This window comes from Branchiostoma belcheri, unplaced genomic scaffold, assembly GCF_001625305.1.
Source record: "Branchiostoma belcheri isolate BF01 breed outbred unplaced genomic scaffold, Haploidv18h27 scaffold142, whole genome shotgun sequence".
Classification (NCBI taxonomy): Eukaryota; Metazoa; Chordata; class Leptocardii; order Amphioxiformes; family Branchiostomatidae; genus Branchiostoma; species Branchiostoma belcheri.
In genome coordinates this window covers 487,930-509,341 of record NW_017802847.1, presented here as the reverse complement: position 1 = coordinate 509,341, position 21,412 = coordinate 487,930, and the positions used below count along the sequence as shown (strand labels likewise).

Below are 21,412 nucleotides of genomic sequence, written 5' to 3'. Positions count from 1 at the left end.
CAACACATTTTAGTTTAATTACTACAATGTAGTATGAGAAGTACTGCAACCATAACCAGTAGACTAAGTATAACCTGTTTTGGATGTCAAAGGCACCCTTTTAAAGGCACTCTGTATGGTTTGTTACAAAACAAAAATCTCAAGTGTCTTATGTACACTTCAACCTTGATATAACCATGTGAACACATCATCAGGCACATAGCACTGTGTGACAGGACTGTGGCTTACTTTCTAAAACAAGAAAACCTTACTTGTACTGCATAGCTCAACATTTAAACTGCATAGTTCAGTGACAACATCCACATTAGAATTACATACACAACCACTTACAAAAAACAGTTTAAAAAGAAGTTTCCAGTGTCCACAACCCTTTAAAGATAGAATTCAGTAGTGAAAATTGTCATTACCATATTTCATTAAGTTCATAAATTCTAGCCATAACACTCAGTAAACAAGAAATTTGAAATTTAAGACATCTGGAAGTATTCGGGGTTTTCAGGACCTTCAAGCCCCCCCCCCCATTTCCTGTGTCTGACCTGCAATTCTGCCTGTCAGTCTTCCCTACCCAAGTGCTGTCAACCTACTCTCGAGCTCACCCCCTTTTCCTGTGTTTGACCTTTTGACCTGTCATGGAAACCCAGAATACTAGGACCTCCCAATAGTCTGAAACCTCAGATTTTTATGTTTACTTTGTTCGCAGAAGGAAAACATATTGTTTTTGCTCTGTTCCTTCTTCCTCTTCTTCTTCTCCAAACAAAGAAGGTCAATGACCTGAACGAGATGTCTGTCACCATGGTAACTGGTGTTGGGTTACATCATGTTGCAATTTTATAGCAGGAGGGATGTAGACTCCTATCACTACATGAAATATGAATGTGTTTGAGTAAGAATTAAGTTAATAATAGAGCAGACCATATGCAAACTAAGGTAAACATTATGCATTTGCTTTGTAAATGTTACCTTAAACTTTCTAGTTTGTGTTTTTTTTTACTGCACAGTACACGCAGAACTCTTGTTCACATCTCCAGCCTGGTTACTAGGCGTGGCACCCTTAGCAGCCTGGTTGCTAGGCGTGGCACTTTGAGCAGCTTGGTTGCTAGGTGGGCCACTTGCCCTTCCAGGCCCATTTGAAGCAGCTGGTCCATTGGTACTGGGGGTGGGAGCGGGTGTGGAGGAAGGTTGAATGGCAGGAAGTTTCTTCTTCTCGTACTTTTTAATCTCCTTGACGACGCCCGAGGTGCCCTTGAACTTCCGGGAGAAGTTTCCGACCAAGATGGCGTCCACATCTTCCACCTGATTGGTTGAAAGAGGAGGCAGAGTGAGGTTAATAAATATAGCTTACTTCATCTGGCTGCCATATCACATGACCATATTCTACATTCTCTATTTTGAAAACAGAAGATAGTGAGTACAAAATGTAGGGCATGACCAGAATAGTGGGCAAGGTACTAGTACTCTATAAACCAGATCCAAAACAAAGAAAAACAAACATCCAGAAAACATTATCTTGTGTTGGCAATTGCAGTTCAAACTCATTTCATAATGTCTTCTACTGAACACAGATGAACTTCCAAGATCCAGAAAACAAATAAAGAGTATTTACTACTGTTAGTGATATTCCTACTTTCTGAAAATCTGTATCTAGTGTCCTCCATCATATCACTTCAAGCTCTTATTGGTACTGGAAAAATCCTAAAATATATATATATGCTTATTAAGCATTAGCCAAAGGAGATACAATTTGGCAACTAAACGGTACTTGCAGGTACAGAAGTCAGTAAGTTAAACATCTTTACTAACTAGATTGCTAACTAACTACTGCTAACAAACCTGAAGAGTACTAGATCCGGCAGCTTTTGCTTCATCCACAAGTTTCTGTATCATCATCTGTAGAGGGAGGGGGGTAGATGTTAGACACTGAATTTTGTAAAAACACATAGAGGAATAAGGTAACCATTTGGAAAGTATTAAAAAGTAAGAGAGAAAACAGTGGCTATAAAAATTGAACTCCCAACTCAATTAAGTTCATGGAAAAGACAAACAAAAGGTCTCACCAGTTTCTTGTCCATTTTTTCATTCATCTTCTTCATGAGGCTGACTTCCTGGGTCAGTTTCTGCTTCTCCTCATCTTCCTGTGTTACATGCATCAAATGAATTGATAAACATCATAATTACGATACACAAAAATACACCAGATTATCGCAGCCTTGTGGTTGTACATGTGGAGCAGCTGCAGAAGGGTGTCTGATGGAACATTGATACATGTAAACTAGAATCTGGTGTCATTTAAAGGTTAGCAACTGTTGTGGTTGAGAGACCCTGAAGCCCACTGGGCTTTAAGACATTGTGTCTATCTGTTCCATATACATACATGTCTAGGTATACAAGAACAAGCAAAACTTTGAGATTTTGTTACGAAGGGTGTCATCATATTAGACCTGGAGAATCTCGTGCTTGTCAAAGAAAAAGAAACATAGATATCATCATTTTTTCTAAAATTCAAAAGTGAACAGGAAGAAGTGAATTGGAGTTTTAAGGTTTTCAAAGATTCCCCCACCTGTGTAGTTACACGTTTCTGCGCCATGCGGTTTTGCTCGTTGAGGTTCAGCCCTCCCTTCTCCATGGCAACCATCTGTTTAGTGGACATGTTCGCTCGCTGCTTGTCAGTCGCTGAAGTCTGTTTGCCCCAGACCTCCAGGATCAGGGGCTGGGTGTTCAGGTACTCAACAAACTGGGAAGGGGGGGGGGCAACACATCATGGTTAGCCAGAAATCTTGACGTTAGTTATAATTAGTTAGGGAAGTTAGTGCTGTGTACCGGTTCATTGGAATTAGTTCTAGACTTCCAAAAAAAATCATTCCCTATTTTGTTCTAAACCACCTGAAATCTTCAATAGTCAAAACTTTTGCTGCAAAATTAAGAAAACATTGCCATTGGGCATCGTCAAGTGCCGGCCTCCAAAAATTATGTGGCCACAGTTTTTTCCAGACGTGCCCAACAAACAACATATCTCGCTTCTAAACCCTGGTAGTGCAGTGCTCGCTACAAAATTTTGTGGTGAAAATGCCCCATTTTCCATTAGGAAATGTTAACTGAGAAGTCCTTCCGTATTTTGTATATGCCCTGGGTCTAGGTGCTACCAGGTTTATATACAAGGGATGTAAAAGGTAGTGGAAGGACAGGGATGGGCTCTGCCTTCCGATACAGTTAAACAAGCTATGTGTACCTTTACCTTTGTTTCAATCTGTTGCCAGAGTATAGATCTGCTGCTTCTCAAAATCAAAATCAGAGACTGAGTCCTGTACCTACCTGTTTAGTGACAGGGCTGTAGGAGAACTGTTTGTTGTGTTGGAAGTTGGGGTTGACTCCTGCGATCCAGTTTGTACTGCTGCTCTTCTCATCCAGGTAAAACTTGTACTTCACACAGCTCTGAAACACACACAGACATATGTCAATCAAAACTTGTACTTCACACAGCTCTAAAACACAGACAGACAGACATGTCTCAATCAAAACTTGTACTTCACACAGCTCTGAAACAGACAGACAGACATGTCAATCAACATCAATCACTAATGGTGATGCCATCATTAGGCTTTAAGAAAATATTTCTGACTGAACAATGCTTTCAGTACCCAGGACAGGACAGGACAACAGGACAATTTTTTTACTAAGGATTGGAGAATTCAGACACAATTTGGGGTAAGTTTCTTTGGCCATTATCTATAACAAACAAATTTAAACTGAAAACATCCAATAGATTTCTGAATGAACAATTTCAGTACCAAGGACAGGGTAGCAGTTCAAGGAATGCTTTTTTTTCTGCTGGAATTGATTCAGAAGAATTCAGACACAATTTGGGAGAGGTTTCTTTTGGCCATTATCTATAACATGGGGAAAACAAAAAGTATTATTGTCAACATCCAATAGATTTCTGACTGAGCAACGATTTCAGTACCAAGGACAGGGAAAGAAGTTAATGGAACATTTTTCTATCTGTTAGAATTGAAGAATTCAATCACCCTTTGGCAGTGCATGTAGTTTTTTTTTGGTTGTTATCAACTATGCCAGGGAAATTACTATATTGTGCTCATTGTTACTTGTGCCAAGAACATTAATACATTGAAGTATGACAGGAAATGTTGTTACAGTACTCACCTGTACATATTTATTTGGCAGCCCTCTGGCGTGGGGTACTTTGAGTTTGAAGTGCATTGGGGTCCCAATCTATAAGATAAAACAAAAAACATCATATTTTTGCCTCACAGATATCAGGATTCTATGGAATAGGCTATGGCTGATTCAACTTACTACTATAACACTGTTACAATAATAGAATGACCTGAAAATTGACTTTAAAACCCATTTTTGCAACCCTGAAATTTCACTAGGATGCCTTTAAAACAATCCTTGACAGGTCATTTTTGTAGTAAAATGTTGAACTTTATTCCAACACAAAGATTACACTGAGATCAAATTTTCACTGACCACTATATCAGGATAATTAATGACCAATCACTTCAAAACGTAAACTCGCAAGAGTTACGGTTACAGACATGTGACATTATTCACATGAGACTTTATGGATACATGACATCATTTTTGTAATATTGAGTACCAGTTCCTGTGGGTCTTCCACAAAGTCGTCCTCTAGCGGAGACCCGACTTGAGTGCATGGTTCGATCTCCACACAAAAATCAGCCTAATTGACCTAAAAAATGTGGCCTAAGGACTATTCAACTGGAGATGGGCACTGCCCTATGCACCACCTAGTGAGGGAAGGACTTAAACTAACTAACCAGTTCCTGTGGGTCCTCCACGAAGTCGTCCTCGAGCGGAGACCCGTCCGGCGCGCACGGTTCGATCTCCACCGTCAGGTGACCGTTCTCTGCCCCGCGGTAGTCTGTGATCGCCAAGTTCTCCTCGAGTTCAACCTGAACAAAACATCAACACACATGCGACAAGAGTCAGAGATTTTTGAGAAGTAGATATAGTTTACTGTGTCAAACTACGTGCCGGTAAATCTGGTGTGTTGTGCTGAAGGACGGTTACACTGCTATACAGATACGGATAACGAATTCAATTCATTATTCTGCTATTAAACCATGATTGTTTATTTTATACTTTCCTTGCAACCGCATCCTTGAACCCATGGCCTTACCATGTGAAACCCCTGTCAATGAAATAAAATCCGATCTCCGCCATTGAAACCCATACATACGTGTATAAACCTAGCATAAGTATACCACCATTTTAATAAAACAATACTTCTTTGCAAACAATCCAGAACCTCAGTTTAAGCTGATGAAGATATCAACACAAAAATCAGTCTTTTCGAACTAAAAAATGGCAATTATGCAAACAACCTGAAACGCAGTATTTGGGCATACATCCATGTAATATCATCTCTAGTATACTTAGTCTAAAAGTTTCAATGACTCAGAACAGCGCCACCTACCAGGTAAGCCAGGCTCTGCAGGTAGACATGAACACTCCCCACCAGGACCTCTGTGTCAGACGGCTCCCAGAACGGGTCCTTGTCCTGATGAAAGGTACAATACAATAACTGTAAGAATTCCAAATCACATAGCCAGCAAACTGCAATGTTATGAATTATTACACATTTATGCTACATGCAGAATTGTACCTAAAGTTTGTACTGATTTTTCACGGTTTTTGCTGGATGTTTGGTCAACGTTGCATCAGAATTTTGCCGTTTTCGACATAACCTTTGGAAACTACAGACGGAGTCTTATACGAGAATAGGACCTTATATTGGATGTTCTGCCAAAGTGCTATGCACATTTCATCACTACCCTGGATGCCAGACAAGTTTACGGGCCGCTAACAGTTTCCTTTGACAGCCAGAAGCCCTTCGCCCGCCGACCTAAATTACCACTGCGGTGGAGTTGAGCCTGTGGGGAGTATTCGGCTCTGCAACTTCACACAGTATGTTTTGCCGATATGCTACCCTCCCCCTTTCTCCTATACCTTCTCTAACTAACGTCCCAGTTTGTGTCTAACTCTACGGGTCCAAAACTGAGAAAGCTTTTTCCGAGGATCTTCTTTGATTTGATTTGATTGAGCCCAACCTAACCCCCCTTTAACTACTCCCCCTTTCTCCTACCTTCTCCACATCCCAGTTAGTGTCTCCCTCCACATAATTCTGGTACATCTCCTGCATCAGGTACTTCCTGTTGATGAACTTGTTCCGGTCCCACATGAAGTCATTCCCGTTTTCCAGGTTCTTCATCTTTACACTCACCTGAAAAATTAATGGAAGAAACAAATAATTACCTTTGCCAAGAAGGTTATGTTTTCATAGTGTTTGTGTGTGTGTATGTGTGTGTGTGTGTGTGTGTGTGTGTGTGTGTGTGTGTGTGTGTGTGTGTGTGTGTGTGTGTGTGTATGCGGTTTAGCACAATAAGTCATCAACAAGCTTTAAATGGATTGTCATGAAACTTGGTAGGTGGGTAGGTGTTGATGCGACCTAGTAATGATAAGATTTTGGGCCCCCTGTTAGCTTGTTATGGTACTGCAGCAGAACTTCCGGTTTTGATATCTGGACATGTTACGGTCATGAAGTTTGATCATGGTGAATATAGCTCTTTTGCTCAGGAAGAAATGGCATTAGTATGAAATCCCTAGCGACTTGTTTGCTTTACTATAAGACTGACTGACCTCAGTTCTTCCCTCTTTAAGTCCGCGAGCCTGTGGCGAGACCAGCGCGATCTCAAAGCGACATTTCTTGTCCAGCTCCTCAGACATGGCGTTGGCTTCGTTCACCATCGGCATCATAGCGATCAAGTCCTCCTGGAGCAGCATCTCATCTGGGTACAACAGAAACAACAGTCAAGAGTTAAGTTTGGAATTAAACACAATGCCATACACCTTCCAGCAGCAGCACCTTGTTTTCTTAAATTAAGAAATTGGTCTCTTTTTGCATTGTAACCATTTGACTATCATGATTGGTCTTAAATTTCAGCACTCTAGAGATCTAGATCCTGAGATTGCATTATCTTTGTTCTCAGTAAACCTGTGACATCTTTCTGAAACAGAATGATGAAAAAAGTTCTGTAAAAAACCAGTTTGTCTTGTTAAACTGTTATGAGTTAAGTCTGAAAATTGACCTTTTTTTCAGCAGAATTCTACCATGATTCTAACATTGATTCTGAAAATAAATTTTCCCAACACAGTACCAAGCAGAAACAGGTTGCATACAAAAGCTCTGAAACTAGATGTGACCCTGCTGTCTTACGTTTGTTGCGCGGAGCTCTCCTTAGCAGCTGCCAGGCATAGTTGGGCAGGACGTGGCTGTTCATCTTTAAACACTACTTCTGAATCAATGATCTTGGTTAGCAATGCTGTAGATCTAGAGAATCTCCCTTTCTCAAATTATTTGTAGACCCAAAACTGTGGCCAACCCAAGGCTTCCATGTACACTACTGGCAAGCCTGAAACCCTTGAAATTATGTAAAGCCGTGAAATTAACCAATTAAAGTCATGCCTGATGACTTCAAGTGGCTAAACTATAATGTATTTGCACCTGTTTCTTGGTAATACGTACAGAAGGCTGCTAAAATGCATGATCTTTATGCATTATACCAAGAATCCAACTAGTATATATAAGGGTATATTCTAAAAGACACTTGCTTGCAGTCTATAGTCTTTCTTTGTAAGCATTTCTCTATCACTTGTGGAAAGCTGGTCTGTATCACACTGTTAGCATTCCTTTCCTTTCACCAATGGTAGATAATCTAGGGCTGAGTCAGGTTGCGGACCCCAAAATAGTTCCCCTATCTGACTTGCAGAGTTGAGAAGCTGCACCTGCCAGAGAACTATATAAAGGGTAGCACCATTCCTGTTTCTATGCAGTTTGCTACCACGTATTAGCCCAGTGGGTCACAGAAAAAAATCATGGGCATGTCTAGAGAAAGTTTGTGTTGACTGGTTGAGATATCTTGGACACAAATGCTAAAACATTAATTCCAAACTTAACTTGCACTTACAGCCAAATCAAGGCATTTCAATGTCTAAAATCTTTTTAAAAATTACACTTTCTAATTTTTCAGCACACTTGTATTGTGCTGCAGTATACTTTCATTGATAATTAAAAAAAAAACAGGTTTTGGTTGACTGGTATTTTTTTGTCTTACTTTGAAATTTGTCTATTTTCTCAATAACAAGACTTTATTCATTCAGTGATTTTATTGTTGGTATCTTGTAAGTTACAGTTAGAAACAGCAAAGAAAACCAAAAGAAAACACTGTGGATCATAATCATCGGGCTTACTTTTAGATTTTCCCTCCTTGTCCATGTCGAAGCCAGTGTTCTGTGCAATCTCCTCCTGTGCTGACTCGTACGTGACTTTCTCCACCTTCTTCCCTGCCTTCTCCTGTTTAGCCAGGTCCTGGGGATGGTGGAACACGTACAGATGGTTCGATCCAAACATCACTCTGGGGAGAGAAAAAGGACAGAAAATTAAAAAAGACTGTTTCAAACAAAAATATCTGTTCATCTTAGGGACAATTTTATCTGCAGAAGAGAGAAACACACCAGGATGACAAAAATTAGTGAGATTTACAATGAAAGTTAAACTTAAATTTCAGTATCACTCTAGTCATCTACATTAAAGTTTTGTAACTACTTTTCGTCAGTAAAAAGTGATGGATGCTACTTGACAATGTCTAACAGTTTTAAAACTCATGAGAGTTGTTTGAGTAACTTCTTGCATTTCCCATTACCTGGACATGTAGCCCTCAATGACACCTCTCTTTATTTTCTCTTTATTCTCTTTATTTCAATGCCCTTTAGCCTAAAAAGCTAGTCTTCCAGGGCTCATACAGAAATAAAAACACATCTATACAACATAATTCTGTAGAACTTTTATTTACAGTTAACAGGTGGTTAGAGCTAGTTAACATCACTATGAAACAAAAAAAATCCATTTGTTTGTTTTTGCTCAGTTTCTTCTTCCTCTTCTTCTCCAAACACTGACCTCTGACCTGAGCCAATGCTGTTTCTGTTGCAATGGTAACTAGTGTTGGGTTACATCATGTTGCAATTTCAGAGTAGGAGGGATTTAGACTCCTGTCTGACAATATATGTGTTTGAGTAAGAATTATCAGAGCAGACCATATGCGAAGGTAAACATGATGTAAATTGCCTTGCAAATGTTACCTTTCTAGTTTCTTCTAGATCTGTTCTTTTTCACAAGGACCCCTTAGCTAGTTTTCACCCACCTGTCGTTATGATGCAGTTCCTCGTCCCCGTCCTCAGCTGTTAGCGGTTTCCCGTTCACCAGGACTTTAGCGTCAGCTGATGCCGGCTTCAGGTACACCACATTGTTGTCATTCCTCACTAACGCATGGTCTGCCTGGATACTGGAGAAAACAAATTCATGATTTAAACATGTCTCTTGTTATATGTATTTAATAGTTATGCTTAGAGGGTCTCGCACACTTTCCCATCACTATAATGAAACTTTTTTTTGTTTTGCAAAATCATGCCCGAAGGCTAATTGCTTTTACAATCAAGTATATTACTCATTGCAATACAGTAACAGAAGACAGATAACAACTGTCTGGAAAAAACTACTTCTACTACTACGCTAAGTATTATGGTTATTAGCTAGTTATTATAATAACTTCTGTTTCTCCTTCTCTATTGCCAAATTTTTTACCCAAAAACTTTCTATAAATATTCCTTCAAGCCAAGCTTATTAGGATCACATGTTTGTCCTTTTCCCTTTTAGAAGCATTTCTTTTAGAGTGTTTTAAGCCATATAATGTAAAAATAGGCATATTTTTGGAGTTCTTACCTAAGGCCGATCAGAACAACATCAGCTGGAGGGTCTGCCTTCTTGTTCCCAACTCTTGTGTTTCCTTTAAAATCAAAAACCACAGAGATGGATCAACAACGTAACACTGCTTACAGAGTGTGAAACTATAGGATAGAGGCAAATGGCAGGCTGCCATCAAGCCTCAGCATCAGTGTGCAAGCATGTCTAACAATCGTAAAATGGGGAACATCAGATGATAAACTGGACAGTGAGTGAGTGTGGGTGTTTCCAGAGATCTATCTAACAGAGATTTACTGCATATTGTCAAAGCCAACACGGAAGCAGTGGATTTCTTATTCCTTGACAAAGACTGGAGTAAGCTGTTGTAAAGTTGACAATTTGGGAAAGTCCAATTCAGAAATCACAGTTTACATTTCCTGCATACTAAAATGTTTTCAAGTCACTGACCTTCCCTGACGAAGTGCACTACCATCCCAGTCAGAGAGGGGTCCTCGTTCAGGTTCCAGAAGTGAGGGATGACTTTCATCTCCTCCTGCTTTCTCCTCTCTGCCTGAAGTTTCTCCTAAGGGATTGAAAATCAGAAACAAATGTCTGTCAGCACAGAATCCTATTTGTAATTCTCTGTTGTATGTGGGTCATTAGGATGAAGAGATTTAATACTGAAAATCTTTTTAATGGAAAAAAAAACTAAAAGATTCTGAAGAAGAAAAACATTGATGTAAAGATCATATTGCCAAGCCCTTAAATGTATAAAATTCAAAGGAAGCAATCCAGAGAGGGAAGACTTCACCCCCTTATGACACTGCTACGTGACTCTTCAAGTCTCACCGAAAAAAAGCTGAAGCAGATAAAAAGAATGTATGGTATTTGTAAATGCATTGCACACATGTGGGGGCACACACACGCGCGCGTGCACACACACACACACACACACACACATACACACACACACACACACACACAAACATAAAGATATCAGAAGCTCAGTTGACAATTGTTTCGAACTACAACAAAGACTGGAGGCCCTGTCCTTGGTGCTGAATGACACACACACACACACGCACACACAAACATGCACACACAAACACACACACACACAAACACACACACAAACACACACACACACAAACACACAAACACACACACACACATGCACACACACTCACACACGCACGGTGCATACACACACCTGGTTCTGAGCTGCCTCCTCCTGCAGTCGTTGTTCCCAGGACATCTTCATGGCCTCCATCTCCTCCTGGTTCCTCCTCAGCTGCTCCTCCATCGACTTCTTCATCTCCTCTACCTCTGCAGCATCAGATGGAGAAATCATTACACATCATCCTAACATTGCAGAGCATCTCAGATCACACAAACTTCATTTCATAGATGACATCGTCTTAGTCACCCTGAGTGCAGTGGGCCAGAACAATCCCCTGGCCAGAATTCACCCGGGTAGCCAGGGGTTTGTACCAGCCTGATACACTAGCTGGCACTGGTACAGGTAACAACAAATTTTACCCGCACTTATAGTCAGAATCCAGGAAATATGGATCGCACTAAAAGCCCATTATTTTGCCCTACCAAATGTAGGCGGTACAAGTCAATATAGTTACATAATTATAAAAGTCCATATGCAGGTAGACTTCAGAAATTTACCAGATTCAAATTTCAGCCCAGCCACATAACCTCCTGGAATGGAATTCCACATCACCCACCTTCCTCTGTGAACTTGCCCTTGCTGTCTTCATCCTCTTCTGAAACCAGTGGCTGTGGCATGACGCCGCCGGCCAGGGGTGCTTTTAGCATCGGACCGACCAACCAACCAGCCAACCAACCGACGAACAAAATATACAAACAAAATGTCCCCACCTTCCTCGGTGAACTTGCCCTTGCTGTCCTCCCCCTCCTCCTCTACATCCAGTGTCTGCGGCATGACTCCGCCAGCCTGTGCTGCCTTCAGCATTGAACCGACCGAACAACCAACCAACCGACGAGCAAAATATACAAACAAAATGTCCCCCACCTTCCTCGGTGAACTTGCCCTTGCTGTCCTCCCCCTCCTCCTCTGCGACCATCGGTTGTGGCATGACTCCGCCGGCCTGCGCTGCCTTCAGCATGTCCATCAGCTTCTGGTTTTCCTCCTTCAGTTCACGGATCAGCTTGTCCGTCGGACTCTCGTTAACGACTGCCTTTGTCTTAATCGCCTTGGCTCGGTCAGCTAGGGGTGGGTTGGGTACACTTTTCTAAGACTTTTATACAATCATGAAAGTTCATCTGTATTGGTAGTTATATGCTTTTAACTTTAAGGCACATATAAAACTTTAATTTGTTCCAACACAAAGGGGAAATCTCATTAACGACCGCTTTCGTCTTAATCGCCTTGGCTCGGTCAGCTAGGTGAGGAGTGAGTAAAGTTGCTGTTTAATTTCCTCCTTGTGTATTCCTTCAATCTATAATGTCCATAAGTCTTCCCTGCATCTATTCATAATTCCTTTTATCTGTTTTTCTTTCACTTCTTTTGTTTCCCCTAGAATCACTTGTGACAGACAATATCATTTTCAATTTGACTGATTGGCTACTGGACTATTTTTGTCATATGGTAAGAGGCCAATTAAACACACAATGTCCTGTCAATGTCCTGTTGTTTCATTGGACAGTATTCAGGATATCAAACTGACACACTGTTGTCCCATTGGATGATATCCTGTCAATGAACTGTGCTGCTTTTTCATTGGACAGCATTCAATCATTTAAACTGAACACTGTTGTTCCATTGGACAATGTCATGTCAATCAAACTTCACACCAATTCCATACAGTATCATGTAAGCAGGCTTACCAAATCTCAGTGTGGACAGGGTCTCATCATAGTTGATATCAGCAGGACTCAAGGCTGCAATCTGCGTACAATATCATCATTGATACGTTCAGTTATGAGTTATGATTTAATTCTTAACGGCTCCTGAAGAAAGAAAAGTAGTTGTACCCCCCAAAAAAAACATGCAAATTTTCAGGCTATGCAGTTAGAGTTGTTTCTTGTAGAAAACTCACCATAATAGTCTTACTGTTGCCTCCTAGTGCGTTCTTCAACAGCTTAGTCAGTACAGAATCTCTGAAAGGCACTGCAGAAATACAGATGCATGGTGAGAATAAGGATTGGTATGTTATACATGCTACACAGATCAAAACCAGCCCGAATTGCCCTCAGGAAGGTGACAGATGGTCACCAAAATGTCGGCTATATAAAAGTCTTGGTTGTGTAAAAAGAGTCTCTTTACTCAGTGTCTTACCATTTCTGATGAAACTATTTACGGATACACATATCTAGATGTTCAATGGCAGAGTGGTTAGGGTACCAAGAGGCTAATAAATTATTATACGGATTCAATTCCTGGCATTCTTGGCAAGATTTTGCATCCTTGAGAAAGGCATTTAGCATGACTTTCCTCACTCCACCAATTTGAAGGTGTAAAATGGTTCATGATCAGTTGGGGAGGTAAAAGGCAGTGGAAGGAGAGGGACGGGCTCTGCCCTCCAATACCGTGCCCCAGACACAGTGGATTTAACAACCTATGACTAAGGAAACATCTCTACCTTTCATTTTAATTAAAGACAGCAAAACTGAGCATAAAGACACAAACTTACCCATCACTTTTCCTTTGCCACTGGACTGATCAGCCAAAGCTGCAAGAAAAAGTCAAAAGAATGCACAAAATTAAATTTTATGTCTTTTGTATGCAGAACTGAAAGTTGAAACAGTGAAAAGTCTGTAGACATACACCGTTGGAGAGCATAATCAAAAGTTTTAGTATATTTTCTTACCTTTAATAACATTCCCAAGCGTTGACAGTGACTGGTTGATGGCAGAACCTTCCTTGAGCCTGTCTCCTGTGGCACCTGTGCTTTCAGCTCTCTCACTATGTAACAAGAAATACCATTGGTCGAATAATCTGAATCATCATCAGTGATTGGCTGATGGAATGATCCTCCTCTACTTGCACCTGGATACTTAGCTATCTTGTTATGTAAGAAGAGCTCCTACTGGTCAGATTTTATGAAATGTCATCAATGATTGGTTGATGAAATAAAGATGAAACTAGAAATTTTAAGGTAACATTTGTAAAGCAAATGCATAATGTTTACCTTTGTGTATGGTCTGCTCTGTTAATTCTTACTCATTCAAAACACATTCACATAACATGGTGACAGGAGTCTAAATCCCTCCTACTATAAAATTGCAACATGATGTAACCCAACACCAGTTACCATGGTGAGAGACAGCCTGGTTCAGGTCATTGACCAGTTCAGAGGTCAGTGTTTGGAACAGAAGAAGAAGAAACAGAGCAAAAACAATTATAATTATATGTTTTCCTTCGGTTAACATGATTATCATAAACACGTCTTACCTTCCAGCCAGATCTACCAGGTTGATGACTGAAGATTTTGTCATGCTCTGTCCAGCTTCATTTGGGGCCTTCTGGCTGAAGTTGATGGCCACAATAGTATGGGCTCGACTATGGGAAAACCAAGCATTTCAGAATAAGTTATGACAACTTTCTTTGTCTTTGTCACATTGTGTAATCTATAGTGTCTGTATACTTTAAGATTTGTTAATTTTCAAAGCCTTGAAAATGTCTCAAATTAATTCTGATGTGTCGAAGGTTAGACATCCAAGTAAGATATGCCAAAAAACAGTTACTCATTGACAAGCAACTGCATGGATATGATTTTGGATATGGTCAGACGTTTCAGGTAGCATCCACTAGCTTTCGTCAGTCACACTGGAGAGTTGTCAGAAATGCTTAGAAAGTCATACTAAGTCCTATAAACCTGTTTTTCTGACAAGTCTCCAGTGTCTCTGAGGAAAGGTGGTGGACGCTACCTGAATTGTCTGAATGTTTCCAAACTCATATCCAGTTGCTTGAGTAACTGTTTTTTTTGGGGGGGTAATTCTGATGTGTGTTAGCTGCCGTTCCGCCACAAACCTGCTGGTGGCGTTCATGTTGGTTGCAGCCACTGTCCTGTTCCGTGTCCCCTCGTTGATTTTTCTGTCTATGTCATCATAGCTGCTGACTGGAGCTGTCACAAGCTGGTCAACTGGAGGCAGTGTGGAAAAACAGATTAAGCTCCATGTACATTATATAAGAAGCTCAGTTTTTAATTGTTTGTAACTACAACAGTTACTATAACTACAAGACTGGCGTCCCTGTCCTTGGTGCTGAATGACTGGTACTCATGCCCGTAGCCAGGATTTCGCTTAGGGGGGTTCTTCCCACTGTCTGAGGGACCAGCATGCGCCTTCTGAAATGGCACTTCCTGAATTTTTGAGAGGATTTCAAACAAAAAATCAGAGATAACAGTTTTTTTACAATTCCAGCTCTGCTGGTGATACAAATCAGTCCATCTTTTAAAGAAAAATCTTGGACCTTTAGATAAAAAGTGGACCTTTGACCCCCCTGTCTACAGGCATGGTACTATGTTCTATGATAAACATAGACAGTTTGACTGATCAATCAATTGATTCTTCCAGTACCATAAGACCATGTACCTACCGTAGAAGCCCTTGCTGGGGTGCTGTCTGACCTTGAGTCCCCCCTTGATGTGGGCAGTTTTGGGGTTGAGAAGGTCTCTGACCTGCTCATTATAAATCTCCAACATACTGACAGACACCTGTGGATGGTGATACAAGATGACACATTTTTATCATGTTCAGCATCAGGGCTTGAAATCCTTTTTTTTCTGCATACCTGCACCAGACAAATTCTACCTGTGCCACTCAGGACCTAGGAAGTATGGATCATACTTAAAACTACCATTGCCATTATTTTTTTATACTTCATACTTGATAGTAACAGTCAATGCAGCAAATAAGAATCCACATAAGTGCAGGTAGACATTAAAAACAATATTACCTGCACTAACCTGCATATACATGTACATCTTGTACAAGTGGTATTTTAGCCCTGTCAGATCATTGATATTAGACTAATACTGTGTACCTTGCAATATAAAATGTGACCTATTTTGTCAACAAATTTTGAAAGTCAACAAACATGAACTGACCTGAAATTCCTGGTCCTTTGCATCAGGGTTCTGTTTTTTCTCATCGATACCAACAAAAAGCTGCTCACAGGTGATAGGTACAATACCTATGGAAACAAGAGAAGTGTTGTATGAACAGCTTATGATACAAGTATATTGTGAAGTACTGTATTTGATATTTGACAAATGAATGGAAATATAGGTACTCTTACCAAATCAAATGCACTGTTTATGACGAGTGATTTAAGACAAACTTGGTGAACAACATACGCTCTAATGTACAGCTAAAATGTACTACAATATTTCCTTGCCTTTTTCAACAAATGCACTGTGGCATTGCACCATAGCATGGCTTTCCTTGTTTTTAAAATTCCGAAGCATTGCACAAAACCTTAGTGGGAATTCATTAAGTTTCTGGTCCAGGAATGACAACTTTCTACAGACCCTAAGACATGCATTTATGTAAAATTTGTTAGATTTTTGTGCAAAAATATGTTAGATTTTTGTGGAAAATATGTTAGATTTTTGTGGAAAATATGTTAGATTTTTGTGGAAAATATGTTAGATTTTTGTGTACAACTTGTTATATTTTTGTGTAAGCTTTGTTAGATTTTCTATTGACTTTATAAAAGAGCCCACACCTTTGTTGTTGCCATATAACCATAGAATAGGACTTCCCAGACCCAGTCTGTCCATTTTAGTTTTTTGTGTCAAATTTATGATTTTTTTTTGTGTAAGATCATTGTTAGATTTTTATTGACTTTAGAAAAGAGCCCACACCTTTGTTGTTGCCATACCCCACCATAGAGTAGGACTTCCCAGACCCAGTCTGTCCGTAGGCAAACAGGGAACAGTTGTAGCCCTTCCAGGCATTGGACAGCACCCCTCTGCCAAGATCCTCAAAAACCAACGCCTAGGGGCAAGATGAATATGAAAGATTATAATCATAAAAGAATTGCTTTGGAGCTAGTGGTAGGACTTAAGTAACAGAAGGATAAGCGGTTCAAAATAGGCATACATCAAATAATATCTTCAATACAAATTCAATACTATCCCATACAAAATTCTTTTTTTTTTTTCAAAGACCAAGTTGTTGCATGAAATAGTGGGGAGTTCCTGAGTTCCTCCACCATACCATTCACTTCCTCCAAAGCCTGTTACTGAGGCTATTGCTTACCTGGTCTTCACACACAGACTTAGTACTGCCTTACCTGGTCTGCATAGTTAGACCCCACCCCAGCCCTCTCCAGATATCCATCCTCCCGTTCCCTGTACCCATCATGTGACCAGTAGGAGAAGTCAAACGTGAACTTGCGTCCCTCCTCCGCCAGGTTAGCCGGGTCCTTTATCAGGGTGGTGTTTCCCACCATGTTGATGATGAGGGTGGCATTGCGGGCCTTCTCTCGGTCATTGTGAGAACGGTTAAGGCTCCAAGTCTTAAAACATATTACTGATATAGAGTCTGTATGCTATTTAATAATAAGTACAGTAGAATAACACAATCATATATTAAATTATATGAGTGTGGCATTGCGGGACTTCCCTCGGTCATTGTGAGTACTGTTAAGGATGGTCTAACATTTTACATTCAACCCCAGATATTATAGAGATTCTGATGTAGAGATGGATGTTTACTGAACAAGTAGAGTATAATACTGGGAGGAGTAAAAACATTGTGCTTATATATGGTGCGTTCTTTTACAACATTTATTGCTTTTTAAACTACTCCTGATTGCTTAACTAGGATTGAATTTCTTATTCTTGGGTCAATGGGAAAAAATTCAAAAGACTATGATCAGAAAATGGCCACAATGGCCAGATGGTCCTATGCAGAGCTGGACATTTTAGTTATTTTTACTGAATAGACGACCTACAAAATAGTACAATCATGTATTCTGTCATACAATCTGTAAATTTGTGTACTATTTCTGTATTTTGCAATGTAAGAATAAGCACCTTTAGTTAGCTATTTAACAGTTTTGTTAATTCTTACTAGGAAGTAGGTTATAGATACAACAGGCCACTTAACTGGAAACTTGTTTATTTTCTTGGCCTCTGAGGCATTGAGGCCTGCATGGTTTATTCACTTGTATAGAGGCCTTCTAAACCAATTTCTGGAAAAAAAAAAGACTTAAAGCACCGTACAGGATTTCTATCTAAAGTGAAATTAATGTTTTATAGAACTGTGCATCCTCTACTAATAGACAAAGTTGATCTGTGTTCCCTTAAAAAAGAAAAAAAAAATTAAAGATGGTCTTACAGTTAAAGTCAGTATCGCTGAAATGTACAAAAATACCATGATCATTATCTATCTTTATGAAATATAATGAAATATTCTTATGTTTTCAAAGGCGCCATGGTGATATCTTACTTCCTTATGGCTGTGTTATCTTAACATCTCTCCTACCATACTTACAATCAATATGATATCCTCATAAATAATTCATAACAATCTGCCACATGACATTTCAAAGACTACGTTTCACACGAAAACGAATGGTGCAGACACTGTAACTTGATTAGCCATTGACAGAATAGGGCGGGAATTGAAAGGACACTCAATTACTGCAATTCAAACCAACAGCACTTAGTAAGAAGTACCAGTTATATGATATTTGCACACACATAAAATGTAGGTGAACTTTGCTTGCTATGAAATATTAATCGATAACAGGTGATTTTCTTCTCAGAACACTAACGACGAAGTTTCATGTACAAAGTCATTCTGGCTAAATGGAATGAAAATTCTGTTGATATATCTCACATTAAATTTGTCAATACGTACATTATTATATATAATTCTAATTTTTTTAATACAAACTCAATGATCAAATACTTAATAGCCTGGGCCAATTTGAATTAAGGACCAATTCAGCCAGCATACATGTATATCGTTGTATGCTTGCCCAGTCAGGCCATAGCCATTTTTTCCACACATATACGTTATTGGTCTTCTAAATATTTTCTTGCTTCAAATGGTGTAAAAAAATAGTGGAAATTTTGAAAATTTTTGATAGTGAAAAGTTGGAAATGTCCTATTGGGCAACTGAAGATTTTGTTTTTGAACCCTGGAAGAAAGCAATTGCTTTAGCCGATGTTAACATAGCCTTAACCTCCTTAAGTGCCAAGTTTGGGGAGTAAATTTGTATTTTCATAGCAACAGAGCTATTCGTTGATCCAAAAATTAAGTCAATTGAGGACAATGCAAACAACTTGCAATCCCAATCACAACACAAACTTGTATTGACTAAACTACTAAACACAGAGATGCTGCAATTTGAATGTGAATTGAATGTTTCTTGATTTGTTTAGCACTGTTTATCCCAGTAGTCAATAGCCAATTTGTCTTGTGGACTTTCCTCTCTGTTCAAATACATGACTCGGCTGTTTCAATTACAAACAAAACATCACGTTTTACTGATAAACTGTGTACCCTAATAAATAACTGTTGGCGTGGCTAATAGTTAGTGCCAGTTAGAATTATTTCAAGGATTTCAAAGTTCAAAGAGCAAAACAATATACCTAACAATAGGGTCTATTGTCTGTACTGTAAATTACTGTAAGTCAGAATATATTTATCTTGGAGTTAAATACAGATTTTGTCATCATTCAGTTGTCTTTAAAATTGAATTCTTTTGGCCACATAATTTTTACCTTTAAGTTAGTAAATTAGTACAAGTTACATTACTAGCAATACTTCAAAACAAGTTTAAGGTAAATGGATTTAAGATCAAATAGCGAAACTTCAAATTCAGACAAGGAAGTGAACTGATGTAAAGAAAAAACGACAACGAAACAAAAACATAATGTACTGGCAAAAATATATTATTGGGTCATCAAAGAAGGCAACAAACTACATATAAGTGGAACTGGCTTTTCTTCTGGGCCCCCAGAAATAGCAGATTACCGTAAGAACAGCGTAACCCGATTAGTTACGTTGTATTAAATGTAGAACTAGAAGGGGGCAGGGCACAATTTTTGACAAAAACATCCCGATCTCCAATAATCAAAAGCAGCATTTTAAGCAATGATACGTCTTTGCCCACAGTTAGTTTTTTCTATTCACTATTCTCGACAAGAGGTCCCTCTCCCGTTCTTTGTCACTAAATTATATTACGTAAACTTGAAGGTACAGTATTACGTTACCACATATAAATACGAACAGGTGTTCTGTGTTCAAAACACCGGCAACCACTAACAACAATGGCGATTTAACACCTTTAACGTTTACCTATGTCATTAAAACGACGACATGGCCTACAAAACTATCTAATAAACCTATAAACCAACATCTAGACCCTAGAAGGCACCAAAAACGACAGAAAAAGGATATAAAAGGCCGAACCCGCACTGCAACTTTTACATTCTCCGCCATCTTGGAATAGCTGTTCCAGAAATCAACCTACCCCCTCCGAACGGATGCACCTGTCAGCTTTAATTTCCGCTTTCGCAATATTCTTTTCACTTTTACACAAAGCAACTTATTCAGAAACTCTTTCTTAAAATGAAATGGTACATCTATAATACGTTAACGTAAGGTAATGATATTCTTTATTACAATTTATTGAAATATTTTGGGGAGGTGTACAGGTGTATGATCCCTTCATTGACCCAAATCTTGTATACGCCCGTCGCTAGGTAACAGGTGAATAAATAGCCCAGACAATAATGGGGATGGGCCGGGATATCGTGCATATATCAACGTTAACTCTCGTATGAGTGCACGAAATGCGATAAGGCTTTATATATTAGTACAAAGAAAGACAAGTTGGAAAGGGTACAGAATCAAGCTACAAGATTCTGTATGAACAACTATACATGAAAGAGGTGCTAGTGTCACGGAAATTAAAAGAAACCTACAGTGGGCCTCACTGGAGGACAGAAGAAAGATGTCCAGACTATGCATGATGTAAAAAAAATGACTAATAAACTGGTGGACATCCCAACTACTAAGTACCTAATACCAGCCCAGAAGAGAACAAGAAATAGCCATGCCTTCAAGTACCAGAGTTATCAACCAAGGATTGAGGTGTTCAAATATTCATTCTTTCCTAGAACTATCGCAGAGTGGAACTCACTGTCACCAAGTACAGTAGGGGCATTATCATTAGATAGCTTTAGATAGCTCAATGTCTAGAGTTAGAAGTTCAAGGGTTAGGTGTGACAAGTCGATCGGTGTAATATGGCCAGCTGCCGCCGCGCCGCGTGCCTGCGAAGCTGGTGTGTTACGTCGAAAGTCGGTTATTCCGGCTATACTGATATAAATGAATGAATGATATAGACATGCATACGTTTTATAATCATTATGTATGATAGACAATGTTGCTCAGGTTGTATGTTCATGTTATATGTTCATGTTGTTATTCTTTTGCCGTCTTCCTGGGTGAACCTAAATTTGTCATGGTGCTAGGGCCATGTAGTTTTATAGAAATATCATAGTTGCCTGCTATTTAGCTACATTCCTCGTAATTACCAGCTGTGAGATGTCAAAGGAATGTTTTTTTAATTGCATAATGCAGTCACAAATTGAATGCCCCTTTGATTACTAGTAGCCAAGATTTCTTAACTT

At 39.4% G+C, this 21,412-nt stretch overlaps 1 protein-coding gene across 1 annotated transcript; it reads right to left on the bottom strand.

The window, feature by feature from the left end:
- Positions 1–987: 987 nt before the first annotated feature.
- Positions 988–20,257, bottom strand: LOC109464864 (kinesin-like protein KIF28P). Its single transcript, XM_019761953.1, has 27 exons — positions 20,177–20,257; positions 17,055–17,255; positions 16,624–16,756; positions 15,865–15,950; positions 15,354–15,471; positions 14,787–14,898; positions 14,208–14,315; positions 13,624–13,718; positions 13,447–13,485; positions 12,853–12,923; positions 12,641–12,701; positions 11,826–12,020; positions 10,992–11,107; positions 10,250–10,364; positions 9,821–9,884; positions 9,243–9,383; positions 8,293–8,456; positions 6,682–6,830; positions 6,128–6,265; positions 5,459–5,542; positions 4,800–4,934; positions 4,159–4,227; positions 3,310–3,429; positions 2,558–2,731; positions 2,055–2,132; positions 1,831–1,887; positions 988–1,293 (listed from the first exon to the last, which is right to left on the bottom strand). Exons 1-27 carry the CDS (start codon positions 20,216–20,218, stop codon positions 988–990), a joined length of 3,171 nt encoding a protein of 1,056 aa, XP_019617512.1. The 5' UTR covers positions 20,219–20,257.
- Between the last annotated feature and the right edge of the window lie 1,155 nt (positions 20,258–21,412).